Consider the following 13,812-nt stretch of genomic DNA (forward strand, 5'->3'; position numbering starts at 1 on the left):
TTTATTTCTTTCTGTTTTTCTACATTGGATTTTTTCCAATCTTGCCTAATCCATAAACTATGGGGATGGTAACTGAGGTGCTAGTAGGTCCAGAAGCATACAGACTGTGGCTTTACCTACTATTCTAAGTTTGCAGAAGAATGCCAGGCATATACCAGAATACAAAAGATATATGCCAGGCATTCTACTGAAAACTTACAGTAGTAGGTAAAGTCACAGTGTGTATGCTCCAGCTTCTAATTCTAGAAAAACCTTTCAAATGGGGCTATGTTGTCATGTAGTCACAGGACAATGACTTTTTCTCATTCAGTTTTTTTAACATCTTTATTTTTCAATAGTTCATGGAAAAAGTAAAGAGTTTGATAGCTTAATGGAATAGCTCTAGCAATGAGTTTACTTCAGAGTATGTTAATAGATGCCACAAAAGAGTAGATTTCATTGTTTGGTTTTAGGTTTATAGCAATAATAAATCTTTTCTAACTCGGATGACTTAACACACTTTGCTAATGTTTCCTTTTTATACACAAATATAATGCACCTAATTTAGTCATAGCTATCTCCACTGTTGTGTTTTGTGTTTTAGCTATGTGGTGTTAGAGATCATAGATGCAGGATTAGAAGATTGGTCTGTGGTTGTGATGAACATTCTGAGAATTTTTTCTGTCCCACTCAAATAGGATGAATTGTCTTTGCAATAACAAAACTAGAAGTGATAATTGTAGTTCATATAGTACTGCTACTGCATTTGAACCCTATTGTGTTTTAAGATAAGTTGAATTTTCAGGTAGTAGGATTTATACCAGTTTTTAGAATTTTTTGAGGATTGGTTTAAATATACCACAAATACATCACGTTTTTGTTTTCTTCATCCAGACAGGTGATTTGGCTTCTGCACAGTTAGGAGGAGCACCAAACCGATGGGAGGTTTTGTCAGCCACACCTACAACTATAAAAGATGAAGCTGGTAATCTAGTACAGATTCCAAGTGCTGCTACTTCAAGTGGGCAGTATGTTCTTCCCCTACAGAATTTGCAGAATCAACAAATATTTTCCGTTGCACCAGGATCAGATTCATCAAATGGTACAGTGTCCAATGTTCAATATCAAGTGATACCACAGATCCAGTCAACAGATGGTCAGCAGGTTCAAATTGGTTTCACAGGCTCTTCAGATAATGGGGGTATAAATCAAGAAAGCAGTCAAATTCAGATCATTCCTGGCTCTAATCAAACCTTACTTGCCTCTGGAACACCTCCTGCTAACATCCAGAATCTCATACCACAGACTGGTCAAGTCCAGGTTCAGGGAGTTGCAATTGGTGGTTCATCTTTTCCTGGTCAAACCCAAGTAGTTGCTAATGTGCCTCTTGGTCTGCCAGGAAATATTACATTTGTACCAATCAATAGTGTCGATCTAGATTCTTTGGGACTCTCGGGCAGTTCTCAGACAATGACTGCAGGCATTAATGCCGATGGACATTTGATAAACACAGGACAAGCTATGGATAGTTCAGACAATTCAGAAAGGACTGGTGAGCGGGTTTCTCCTGATATTAATGAAACTAATACTGATACAGATTTATTTGTGCCAACATCCTCTTCATCACAGTTGCCTGTTACGATAGATAGTACAGGTATATTACAACAAAACACAAACAGCTTGACTACATCTAGTGGGCAAGTTCATTCTTCAGATCTTCAGGGAAATTATATCCAGTCGCCTGTTTCTGAAGAGACACAGGCACAGAATATTCAGGTTTCTACAGCACAGCCTGTTGTACAGCATCTACAACTTCAAGAGTCTCAGCAGCCAACCAGTCAAGCCCAAATTGTGCAAGGTATTACACCACAGACAATCCATGGTGTGCAAGCCAGTGGTCAAAATATATCACAACAGGCTTTGCAAAATCTTCAGTTGCAGCTGAATCCTGGAACCTTTTTAATTCAGGCACAGACAGTGACCCCTTCTGGACAGGTAACTTGGCAAACGTTTCAAGTACAAGGGGTCCAGAACTTGCAGAATTTGCAAATACAGAATACTGCTGCCCAACAAATAACTTTGACGCCTGTTCAAACACTCACACTTGGTCAAGTTGCGGCAGGTGGAGCCTTCACTTCAACTCCAGTTAGTCTAAGCACTGGTCAGTTGCCAAATCTACAAACAGTTACAGTAAACTCTATAGATTCTACTGGTATACAGCTACATCCAGGAGAGAATGCTGACAGTCCTGCAGGTGAGTCTTAAGTTATGTCATGCCATAAATAAGGTCAGTGAAAATACACAGAGGGAAACTTTTTGCTTCAGGTGTTTTTCAGCGTCAGGCTTACATTAGAAGTAATGATCAATGTGTGAAAATATGTTTGTATGAAAGTAGACATCAAAGTAGTTTCCAAATTATTGTTCTTTGAAAGTTTGTAGTTTTTGAGGTTAGGGATTCATTTTTCTAGTATGCCAATTACATTTATAGTTTTTTCTTAATGTTTTATTTGTTTTGACATTTGATTGATTCAGGCATTATAAAATTTTTATTTGGCAGGTAGGCTGTCTTGGTTGGCCTTAGTGTAATGTGAATTAAAAATGTTATGCATTATATTTGGTTGAGGAGTCAGGTTGGTACAGTGAAAACATGGTACAGGGAGTAAATATGCCTCAGCCACTTGCTAGGTGTGTGATTTTGGCCCGGTTATTTTTCTTTTGCAAACTCGGTTTCCTCGTTGTCTAAAATGGAGGTGTTGGACTAGGTAACTGTCTAGGTGACCTTCCAGACCAAAAATTCTTTGATTCTGTGATAGTGGACATTACATTAATCTTAACTGTGCTAGAAATAGTTGTCAATAGTATTAGTAGACATTTCAGAAGTCTACTCTTTGAATGTTGTATAAGAATTAAATAATAAAGTTTAAAAAGAGAGAGTGTAATTTTTACCCTATGAATGTTGTCTGTCTAGATAACATTTGATTGAATGTTTTGTTGTGCAGTAAGTCCTGAACTTTATTACTTTAATTCTGTTTTGTATTTGGATTTCTGTGGAGATTGTACTATTAACATTCTTTCACCAGGTCAGTGATTCTAAACTCTTAAAAGTGGGACACTTTAACTGAACTGATTCACATAACTCCCATCACCATTTAAAGATTATCTTTTTTCTTTTGATAAATTTGTGATACATGCTTAGAAAATTGGAATGGCCTTAGAACCTCAGATCTGTATTTGGAAATCCTTTAATTGCATTTGAGCCTTCTGAAGCTGTGATGATTTTTTTTAGGGGTTGGGATTAGGATTTCTGAAGCTGGTTTAGAGCAGTGGTTTTTTTGTTTTTTCTCTTTTTGAGATGGAGTCTCGCTCTGTCACACAGACTGGAGTGCAGTGGCGCGATCTCAGCTCACTGCAACCTCTGCCTTCTGGGTTCAAGCAATTCTTGTGCCTCAACCTCCCGAGTAGCTGGGATTAGCTCCTGAGTAGCTGGGATTGCAGGTGCATGCCACCACGTCCAGCTAATTTTTGTATTTTTAATAGAGATGGGGTTTCACCATGTTGGCCAGCCTGGTCACAAATTCCTGACCTCAAGTGATCCCCCCGCCTCGGCCTTGGCCTCCCAAAGTGCTGGGATTACAGGTATGAGCCACTACTCTGCTCTTGGCCTAGAGCAGTAGTTCTTAAAACGTGATCTGTGGACCATTGGATATCCCTGAGACCGTCTGAGAGGTCCTTCTTATCAAGCTACTCTAGTAAATTACTTGCCTTTTTCTCTGTGTTGACACTTTCAGTGGTGGTGGTAAGACTGCTTGTGTCTTAGCGTAAATCAAGGCAGTGACAGCAGACTGTAATAGTTGTTGCTGTGTTCTTCATGACCATGCACTTGCAGTTAAAGAAAAATCCCAGCTTCACTCAAGAATGACCTTGATGAACAGTAAGAAAAGATATTTACTAAATCTTGACCCTTGAGGGCTGCATGTCTTTTAAAAAATAATAGCTTTATTGGGATATAATTCACATACCATAAAACTCACTCTTTATACAATTCGCTGGTTTTAACTGTGGTCATGGAGTTGTACAACCATCATCACTATCTAGTTTTAGAGCCTTTTTATTACCCCAAAAGGAAACCCATACTCTTTAGCAGTCACTCTTCATTCTCTTCCCCTCAGACCCTGACAACCGCTACTCTACTTTCTGTCCCTTCGGATTTGCCAGTTGTTTCTTATCAGTGTAATTGTACAATATGTGACCTTTGGTGTTGTGGTTTCTTTCATTTAGCATGATGTTTTCAAGGTTCATCTGTGTCATAGTATGTGTCAGAACCTCATTTCTTTATATGGCTGAATACTATTCCATTGTATGCATATACCACATTTTATTTATCTACCGATAGACACTTAGGTTGTTTCCACTTTTTGGCTTTTATGAATAGTGCTGTTGTGAACATTTGTGTAGGTAGCATTTTGTGTGGAAATGTTTTCTTTTGGGTGTGTACCTGGGACTGGATTGCTGGGTTGTGTGGCAGTTGGGTTTAACTGATTTTCCAAAGAGACCATACCGTTTTACATTCTCATTGGCAGTATGTTGAGGGTGCCAGTTTCTCTCTAGCGCCACCAACCTTTTATTGCACATCTTTCTGATTACAGCCATCCTAATGGGTATGAAGTGGTATCTCTTTATGGTTTTGGTTTGTAGTTACTACTACATGTCTTTGTAATATTCTTTGTGATGAAATGGGAAATACGCTTTAATAAAGCATTTTTGCTGCATATCAAAATAAGAATTGTTTAAAAAACCACTTTTTTCCCTCAGTTATGCAGTTTTGTGAGTTGCAAGCTGAACTAGATGCTATTTTCATCAAATATTATTTTTACTTGGAAGAATGACTGATAAACTGGTTTTGAGATTAATGTAGTTAAGTGACAGATATTTCCTCAAAAAAAAAAAAAAAGCCTGTCATGTGAAGGAAAAAAACTGGAAACCGCTTGCTGCTGATGACAAAATTTGCATTTTCCAGTGAAAATTAGAATTTTGAGAAACTCAAATCTATTATGAGCTTGATACCTTCTTAATACTAAATATTTTTCTGATGAGATGGGTAGTGATACTAACAGCTTTTTTGATATTGTATTTTAATGAAATGTGCTAACACTAGGAAGATCTGTGTGATAGTTCAGTGAACCAGCAGATTTCAAATGACCAACTCATTATATTACAAAATTGTGCATGGGTAAAAGATCCATTCAAAGTGCAAGATAGACCAATAACAGTATAGAAAGTTTACAGTAGTGTCAGGTTCCACATTTGTACTGAACTTTAAGAAACTGCCACCTTTAAATTTGGTGTAGTATTCAAAGAAAACCCACAATTGGCTGAAAGGGTACTAAGTTATTCTTGCCCTTTCCAGGTACATATCTGTGAGAGTAGATACTCTTCATAAGCTTCAACCCGAACCATGTATTGCAAGAGATTGAATGCAGGAGCAGATCTGAGACTTTAAATGTCTTCTTTTATTCACTCTAGACATTACAGAGATTTGTGAAAATGTAAAACATGGTTTTCTCATTAAACTTTTTTTGTTGTTTTGAAAAATGTTTTTCATAAAGTGTTAATTTATGTGAACGTAATGCATTTATTTTTAAATGAATTAAATTTAAGTTTCTGTTTATGATTCAGTAAATATCAGTTTACACATATACTACATGAACAAAAGTTTTTTGTGAACGTCAGTAATATGTAAGTTTGGAAAGGAGTTCTGAGACTAAAAGGTTTGAGAGTTAGGTGACAGATTACTAAAGACATGAAAGATAGTTTTTAGAAACCAGTTTTTAATGTGTTTACATAATTAATGTTACAGAATTCTATAGGTGTTAGAAAAAAAATCTCTAGAAACTTTGATTTTTGTGGATTTATGTTGGTCATGAAATGATGTTGTTATGAAGCACTAAGTTCTTCAGTCAAGTAATTTCTTTTCAAATGTTACCAGAATAGAAACACTGTATGTATTTAATACAAAATGGAATTTTATTTTATTGAATGGTGCTCAAGAAGGGTAAAATAAATACTCCAGAAAGCCATTAAATTTGAATTTTGTCCTGATTTTAAAGGAATGGGGATATTATTTGAGAAAGTAAAAGTTAAAGCAAGTGAGAATAAAAATGCTGGATAAGACATAGCATATTTAGTAATAAAAATCAGGAAGTTTTCATTTTGAGGATATAAACTTTCTCTTGGTATACTTTCTAATTGGCAAGAAGGGAGATACATTAAGGTGCTTTTTCTCACCAGAAAATCAGAGCAAAACATTTGTTTCAGTGTTACGTGTAGTATGCCCGGATGAAAATGCTGAAAACTTTGACATCCTTGGTTTGCCCCCCCCCCCCTTTTTTTTTTTTTAAAAAGAAACAGGGTCTCTGTCTTCTAGGCTGAAATGCGGTGCTGTGATTATAACACATTGTGATCTCAAACTTCTGGCCTGAGCCTCCTGAATGTGTAGAACTGCAGGCTGGCACCACCATGCCCAGCTAAGTTTTAAATTTTTTGTAGAGATGGCATCTTGCTATGTTGCCCAGGTTGGTCTTGAACTGCTTGGCACAAGGAGTCCTGTTGCCTTGGCTTCCCAAAGGGTTGGAATTATAGGCATGAGCTACTGTGCCTAGCCTGTACTGTACTTCTGATAAGCATGACATTTATGTAACAATTTCCCAAAATAAAGGAGAAAGTACTTATTTATTTATTTATTTATTTTTTTAAACCAGGGCTCTGGAATTTGCCTTTTTGTTTGTTTTTGTTAAGTTTAAAGGACCCCTTTAATAAAAATGACCTCTACTCCAGCCTGTTTTAAGCAGTAAGTCTGCCTTTGGTCCCTTCTTTTTTGGGGTACTTTTACTACTCTTTATCCTTTCGAAACCAAATCTCCATCTTCCTGGAAACATCAGGCGCCTAGCTGAAACCCTGCTAATCTTACATATATCTGTCCATTTGTGGCTCACTGAGAAAAGCATGCTGCTTTAGGAAACTTTGTTGTTGTCTCATTTTTACTTTATCATTGCTGTATATTTGAAACTGGGTAAGAGGAGGCAAAGTATGAATGTGTGTATCTTTCCAATGTCAAAATTTTCCCCCAATTTAAGCCAAGACTTAATTCAGTCTCAAATTTTAGCCCTCTACCAGATTTTGTTTTATCTAAAATACAGTTTATCTTTCAAGACTGGGCACATTTAAAATGGAGTCAGGTGTTTGAAGTTGAAAGAAGAGTTTATAGAAGTCATGTCTTCTTAAAAGCAAACAACTTAATGTTTAGAATTCCCTGTTATTCATGAAAAACTGGACAGTTGCAGGTTAACTGGTAGCTGTCTTTTTGTATTAGAGAAAATAGAAACCTTACAAAAGGTAGGAATTTTTTTTTTTTTTGAGACGGAGTCTCGCTCTGTCGCCCAGGCTGGAGTGCAGTGGCCAGATCTCAGCTCACTGCAAGCTCCGCCTCCCGGGTTTACGCCATTCTCCTGCCTCAGCCTCCAGAGTAGCTGGGACTACAGGCGCCTGCCACCTCGCCCGGCTAGTTTTTTGTATTTTTTTAGTAGAGACGGGGTTTCACCGCGTTAGCCAGGATGGTCTCGATCTTCTGACCTCGTGATCCACCCGTCTCGGCCTCCCAAAGTGCTGGGATTACAGGCTTGAGCCACCGCGCCCGGCCCAAAAGGTAGGAATTTTTAACTTAATATTTAAGTTTTTGGTTTTTTTTGTTATACTTTAAGTTCTAGGGTACATGTGCACAACGTGCAGATTTGTTACATATGTATGCATGTGGCATGTTGGTGTGCTGCACCCTGTAACTCGTCATTTACATTAGGTATATTTCCTAATGCTGTCCTTCCCCCCTCCCCACATGCAGAAAAGCCCAGAGTTAGATTCATTGCTGAAAACAAGAGCCTGGAGTAGGGCTCTTTTTTGTTAAAGGGGAGCTACGGAAAGTTGTTGCTGTTTGTTATCCTGAGGTATGACTTAAATGAAGATTTACAGAGATGAGACGATGATGCAGGGAAATAGGAGGACATCAGCACAGTCTTACGACCACCACATATGAACCAGTTTGAACCACTGAACTGTTAGCTGAGTGTTTGGATTTGTGATATAGCCAGTATTACTACTTGAAAGACTTATATATATGAGTTCTGGGGCTTGCAAAAATGGCAGACCCATAATAGTAATACTGAGAAAGATAGAAAAAAATTATATTCAAGATGATCCTGAAAACCTAAATTCCAAAATACATGAAGGCAAAATCTATGAAAGATAGCTGATAAAATCAACAATTAGGAGATGAATTCATGTCAGATTAAAGAAAATAAACCATTCTGTTAAAGATTTAAAAAATCAGTATGCTTGTAATTGTCAGTGAGATAAAAGAAGCAATAGCATCTATAGAAAAGAAGTGAAACAAAAACAGTAGATATGAAAAAACAATCAAATCCTGGATATGAGAAACACATTTCATTGATTCCAAGACACATTTCTGAAATTGGGGTGCATCTTGCAATTCAAGACATGTCAGTGTTTCTGTCTCTCTTTTTTTTAAACTGGTAGTGCTTTCTCTTAGATGAAATATAAAAGTTTTTCGGGGAGAAAAAAGACAACCTTTAGAATGGATTGAGCAAATAGTAATATACTGAGGAATTTACCCAGAATACCACACGGATAATGAACGAGCAATTAAGACATGGAGGATAGATTGAGAGCCACCAGTGTAGAAATTTCAGAGAAAAAGAATAAAGTGAATGGCAAGAGAAGCAACGTTTGATGAAATAATGGCTAAGAATTTTCTTGTGTTGAAGAAATACAATCTACAGATCAAGTTTTATTTCAAGTATGTAGATAAGTAGAAATAAGTTCATCTCTGACTTAAACTGAAATCACAGACATTACAGAGATGTTACATTAACATCTTAAATGTTAACAGAGAGAAGACAGATTACTTACAAAGAATGATAGATAGCCCAGCCAAGCATGGTGGCTCATGCCTGTAATCCCCAAAAAAATAAAGCCAGGTGTGGTGGTATGCACCTGTAGTTGTAGTTACTGGGGAGGCTAAGTTGGGAGGATTGCTTGAGCCTGGCAGGTCAAGGCTGCAGTGAGCTGTGATTGTGCCACTGCACTCCACACTGGTGACAGAGTGAGGCCCCGTCTCAAAAAAAAAAAAAAAAAAAAAGGTGTATCTTTCTTTTTAGCCACACAGATGTCAGAAGATCATAGAGTAGTATTCAGAGTGCTGAGAGAAAATAACCAGCAGCCCAGAATTCAGTGAGCAATTAAACTATTCAAGATTTAGAGTTTAGTGAAGATATTTAAAATACTATTATTCAAAGACCTTTATTGAACTGACTACTACAGGATTAAGTAGGAAAAATGGATCCTGAGGAAATGAGTTGAAAATGAGGAAATAACAATAATTACAGAAATGGATTTTAAAAATTGGTAATTTGAATCCCGGTGTGGTGGTATATGCCTTTAGTTTCAGCTACTCAGGAGGCTGAGGTGGGAGAATTGCTTGAGGCCAGGAGTTTAAGACCAGCTTGGGCAAGATAGACCCCCATCTCTTTAAAAAAAAAAAAAAAAAAAAGATAATATTGGTAACTTAAAAATGTAGAAAATTTCAAAAGTACACAAAAACAATACGTAATGAACCTTCCACGTACCCCTTTCCCAGCTTTAGCAATGATGATCACCCTGCTATTCTTTCTTTTATTTCTACCATTTAAAGTTTTATTTTTGCTGAGTTATTTAATCAATGTATTATTTTTGAGACCGTATCTTACTCTGTCACCCAGGCTGGAGTGCAGTGGTGCAATCTTGGCTCATTGCAGCCTCCACCTCCTGGGTTCAAGTGATCCTCCTGCGTCGTCATCTTGAGTAGCTGGGATTACAGGAGCCTGCCACCATGCCTGGCTAATTTTTGTATTTTTTAGTAGAGATGGGATTTCACCACGTTGGCCAGGCTAGTTTTGAACTCCCAACCTCAAATGATCCGTCCACCTCAGCCTTCCAAAGTGCTGGGATTAAGGCATGAGCCAACAGGCCTGACCTTTGCTGAGTTATTTTAAAGCAAATCTGACATCATATAATATTGTCCCAAAATACTAATGGAGTGGTTCTCAATGTGTGGTCTGAGACCCCTGGGGGAGGTGTCCCTGTGATCTTTTAATGGGAGAGTGAAGTCAGAGCTATTTTCATAATACTAAGATGTTATTTACCTCTTTCACCTCACAAGTAGTGTACAGTGGAGTTTTTATTAGGGAAGCTGAACATTTTTGCATGTTTATTGGCTAATTGTGTTTTTTTGTTAAATTGCCTTTTATGTTTTTTGCTTATTTTCCCCCACTAGTATAGCATACTTCTTGTATACTGTATACATAAAGATGTTGTAAAACGTCTTTATATGTCCGGGATATTAATCTTTTGTCCCACACTACAAATAATGTCATCATTTTTTTGCCTTCAAGTTTAGTCATGTTGGGTTGAGGTATACATAAATTCTTACTTGACTCTTTTTTAGTATAATAGTTTAGAAACTTTGAGATGCAGTTTTTTAATTTAGTTTGTATTGATTTACACGTCTTCTGATGTAGTGGGAACAGTATGTGGAAGAAATTGGGAATTTTAAATTATACTTTCTTAGACTAGAAGATCTAAAATGCATTGTGTGACCTTTAAAGTAATTTTAAATATATGGTTTTGGTCACACTTTGGTTTCTTAGTATTCTATGGAAAAATAGTGTTCATAGTTCCATGAGACCCATCCTTGAGGATGATACTTTCCATCAACCTGAAGTGTATGTAATTTAATATTAGTAAATACTATAACCATTTACTTGTTCTGATATAGCTGTGTGATTTAAACCATATAATTTTAGAGAGCTCAAATAATTCAACTTATTTAAATGCATCTTGAACGAATGGCTGCTCCGTGTTTGTTTTTTGTGGAGATAAGATTTCACCATGTTGGCCAGGCTGGTCTCAAACTCCTAGTTTCAAGTGATCCAGCTGCCTTGGCCTCTCAAAATGCTGGGATTACAGGCGTGAACCACTGCCCCACCATTGGTGGTTTTTTTTTTTTTTAATACTTTTCTCTTTAATTTGTTTTCTGGAATAGTGTATTTAGTTTATAATTAACCAAATTTACCCCATAATTTAGTCAGCAACAATAATGCAAATAAGGATTCTGGATGAACATAAAAGAATGGAAATCACCTAATGTGTGCTCTTCATTAGAGTGTTCATATATTTTTCAGTAATGCCGTATTTTAATCCAAGAGGAGAACTTTTTTACAGCTTGTTCTCTAAACTGCCTCATCATTTTAGTGGTTCTTGGGTGCAATTTTTGTATTCAACTTCATGTTTTTTGAGACAAGGTCTAGCTCTGTCACCCAGGTTGGAGTGCAGTGGTGCAGTTTTGGCTCACTGCAATCTCCAGCTCCCAAGTTCGAGCATTCCTCCTGAGTTAGCTGGGACTACAGGTGTGTGCCACCACACCCGGCTAATCTTTTGTATTTTTTCTAGAGATGGGGTTTTGCCCTGTTGCCCAGGGTGGCCTAGAATTTCTGAGCTCAAGCGGTCTGCCTGCCTTGGCTTCCCGAAGTGTTGGGATTATAGGTGTGAGCCACCATGCCAGGCCTTCGGCTTTATTTTATGAGGGTACTTAACGTGTGACATTGTTTTCATAAATCTCATTAATTCTCTGATTCAATGTGTGGTCTGAGACCCCTGGGGGAGGTGTTCCTGTGATCCTTTAATGGGAGAGTGAAGTCAAAGCTATTTTCATAATATTAAGATGTTATTTACCTCTTTCACCTCACAAGTAGTATACAGTGGAGCCATGTGTACATAGGACCATCATTCTCTCAGCAACCTAGGTTAGTCAGTCATTGATTCAGTCAACAAATGTTTGAGGGTACAGTCACATGCTGCATAATGATGTTTCAGTCAACAACAAACCACATATATGATGGTGGTCCCATAAGATGTAAGACTTTTATTTTTACGGTTCCTTTTCTGTTATGTTTAGATACACAGATAACGTACCATCATGTTTATAGTTGCCTGTAGTACTCAGTATAGTAACTTGTTATACAGGTTCTTAGCCTGTGAACAACAGACTATACCTATAGCCTAGATGTGTAGTAGACTATACCATCTAGGTTTGTGTAAGAAAGACTGCAGTGTTTGCACAGTAATGAAATCGCCTAATGATGTATTTCTCAGAATGTATCCCAGTCATTAAGTGACAAATGGTTTTATACTACAATGTTCTAGGTAGTATTCTTTGCAGCAGTGAAAAAGACTAAGTCCCTACTCTCATGAATCTTGTGTTCTAGTGGATGAAGACAAGTAAGCAAGTACAATAATTTTACATAATTAGTGTTATGAAGAAAATAAAGCGGTGCTGGGAGCGGTGGTTCACGCCTTTAATTCCAGCACATTGGGAGACCATAGTGGGAGGTTCACTTAAGCTCAGGAGTTCGAGACCAGCCTGGGCAACATGGTGAGACCCCCATCTCATAACAAAATAAAAATTAAATTAAAAAAGAAAATAAAGCAGAGTTATGGAATAACCGTGGATATGGTGGTTATTTTAAATATGGTTAGGAAATCCCGCCTTATAAGAAAATGAAATTAAGCTACAGATCTAAACATTGATAAAGGAGCCTGTCACTGACATTTGGAGGAAAGAGTATTCCAGGAAGAGGGAATGAGCAAGGTGGCTGGAATTTCGTGAATGAGGAGTGTTAGAAAATAAGATTGGAATCAGTCAGGGGCCAGATAATATATGCCATGGTAGGGAAATTGGATTTATTTCATGTCTCATAGGAAAACATTGGTAGGTTTTAAGCAGGGAACTGATATAATTTATGTGTTTAAAAGATCACTCTAGCAGGTCCCTGCCTCAGAGTAAGCATAAGGCTGATGGAGCAACAGAGTCATCCCTCAGTATCCAATGGGGATTGGTTCTAGGATACTTCCTACACCCCCTAGAATATCAAAATCCCCAGATGCTCTAGTCTCTTGTAGTATTTGCATATAACCTACACACATCCTCCCACAAGCTTTAAATCATCTCTAGGTTACTTACAATACCTAATATAATGTAAATGCTATATAAATAGTTGTACTGTATTTTAAATTTTGTATTTTTATTATTTTTGTGTTTTTAAAAAAACTTTTGATTTGCAGTTAGTTGGATCCACAGATACAGAACCCGTGGAGGGTTGACTGTACAATCAAAAGATGATAGTTTGGCTAGGCTAGTAATGGGGAAAATCTGGGGAAGGGTGGAGTAAAGTGGGAATTAAGTCTGTTATGGCTTTGTTAAATTTGAAATGACTATTAGATCTACAAGTGGATGGTTCCAGTAAACAGTAGAATATCAGAATCTAGTGGTCAGGTTGGCCTGGAGGTAGAATTTAGGGTGTCATTAGTGTATACAGATATGACTCGATGAAATCATTCAGGTCATAGTTTCTTTTCCAGTCGCCCAGGCTGGAGTGCAGTGGCATGATCCTAGCTGACTGTAACTTCCGCCTCCTGGGTTCAAGCGTTTCTCCTGCCTCAGCCTCCCAAGTAGCTGGGATTACAGATGTGCGCCACCATGCCTAGCTAATTTTTGTATTTTTCATAGAGATGGGGTTTCACCATGCTGGCCAGGCTGGTCTTGAACTTCTGACCTCAAGTGATTCGCCTGCCTTGGCCTCCCAGAGTGCTGGGATTACAGGCTTACAGGCATGAGCCATCGCGCCCGGCCCCAACTTTCGACTGCATTGTAGAATCTCTCAGAGAACT

General features: G+C 37.7%; 1 protein-coding gene across 1 annotated transcript in view; it reads left to right on the forward strand.

Moving 5' to 3' along the window:
- Window positions 1-938: 938 nt before the first annotated feature.
- SP3 (Sp3 transcription factor) overlaps window positions 939-13,812 on the forward strand; it is a 46,655-nt gene continuing 33,781 nt past the window's right edge. The window contains exons 1-2 of the mRNA XM_011991895.1: window positions 939-964; window positions 1,064-2,233. Coding sequence (XP_011847285.1) covers window positions 1,450-2,233 — 784 coding nt within the window. The 5' untranslated portion in view covers window positions 939-964; window positions 1,064-1,449. The remainder of the gene's footprint in view (window positions 965-1,063; window positions 2,234-13,812) is intronic.

Source organism: Mandrillus leucophaeus, unplaced genomic scaffold (genome assembly GCF_000951045.1).
Source record: "Mandrillus leucophaeus isolate KB7577 unplaced genomic scaffold, Mleu.le_1.0 Scaffold40, whole genome shotgun sequence".
Classification (NCBI taxonomy): Eukaryota; Metazoa; Chordata; class Mammalia; order Primates; family Cercopithecidae; genus Mandrillus; species Mandrillus leucophaeus.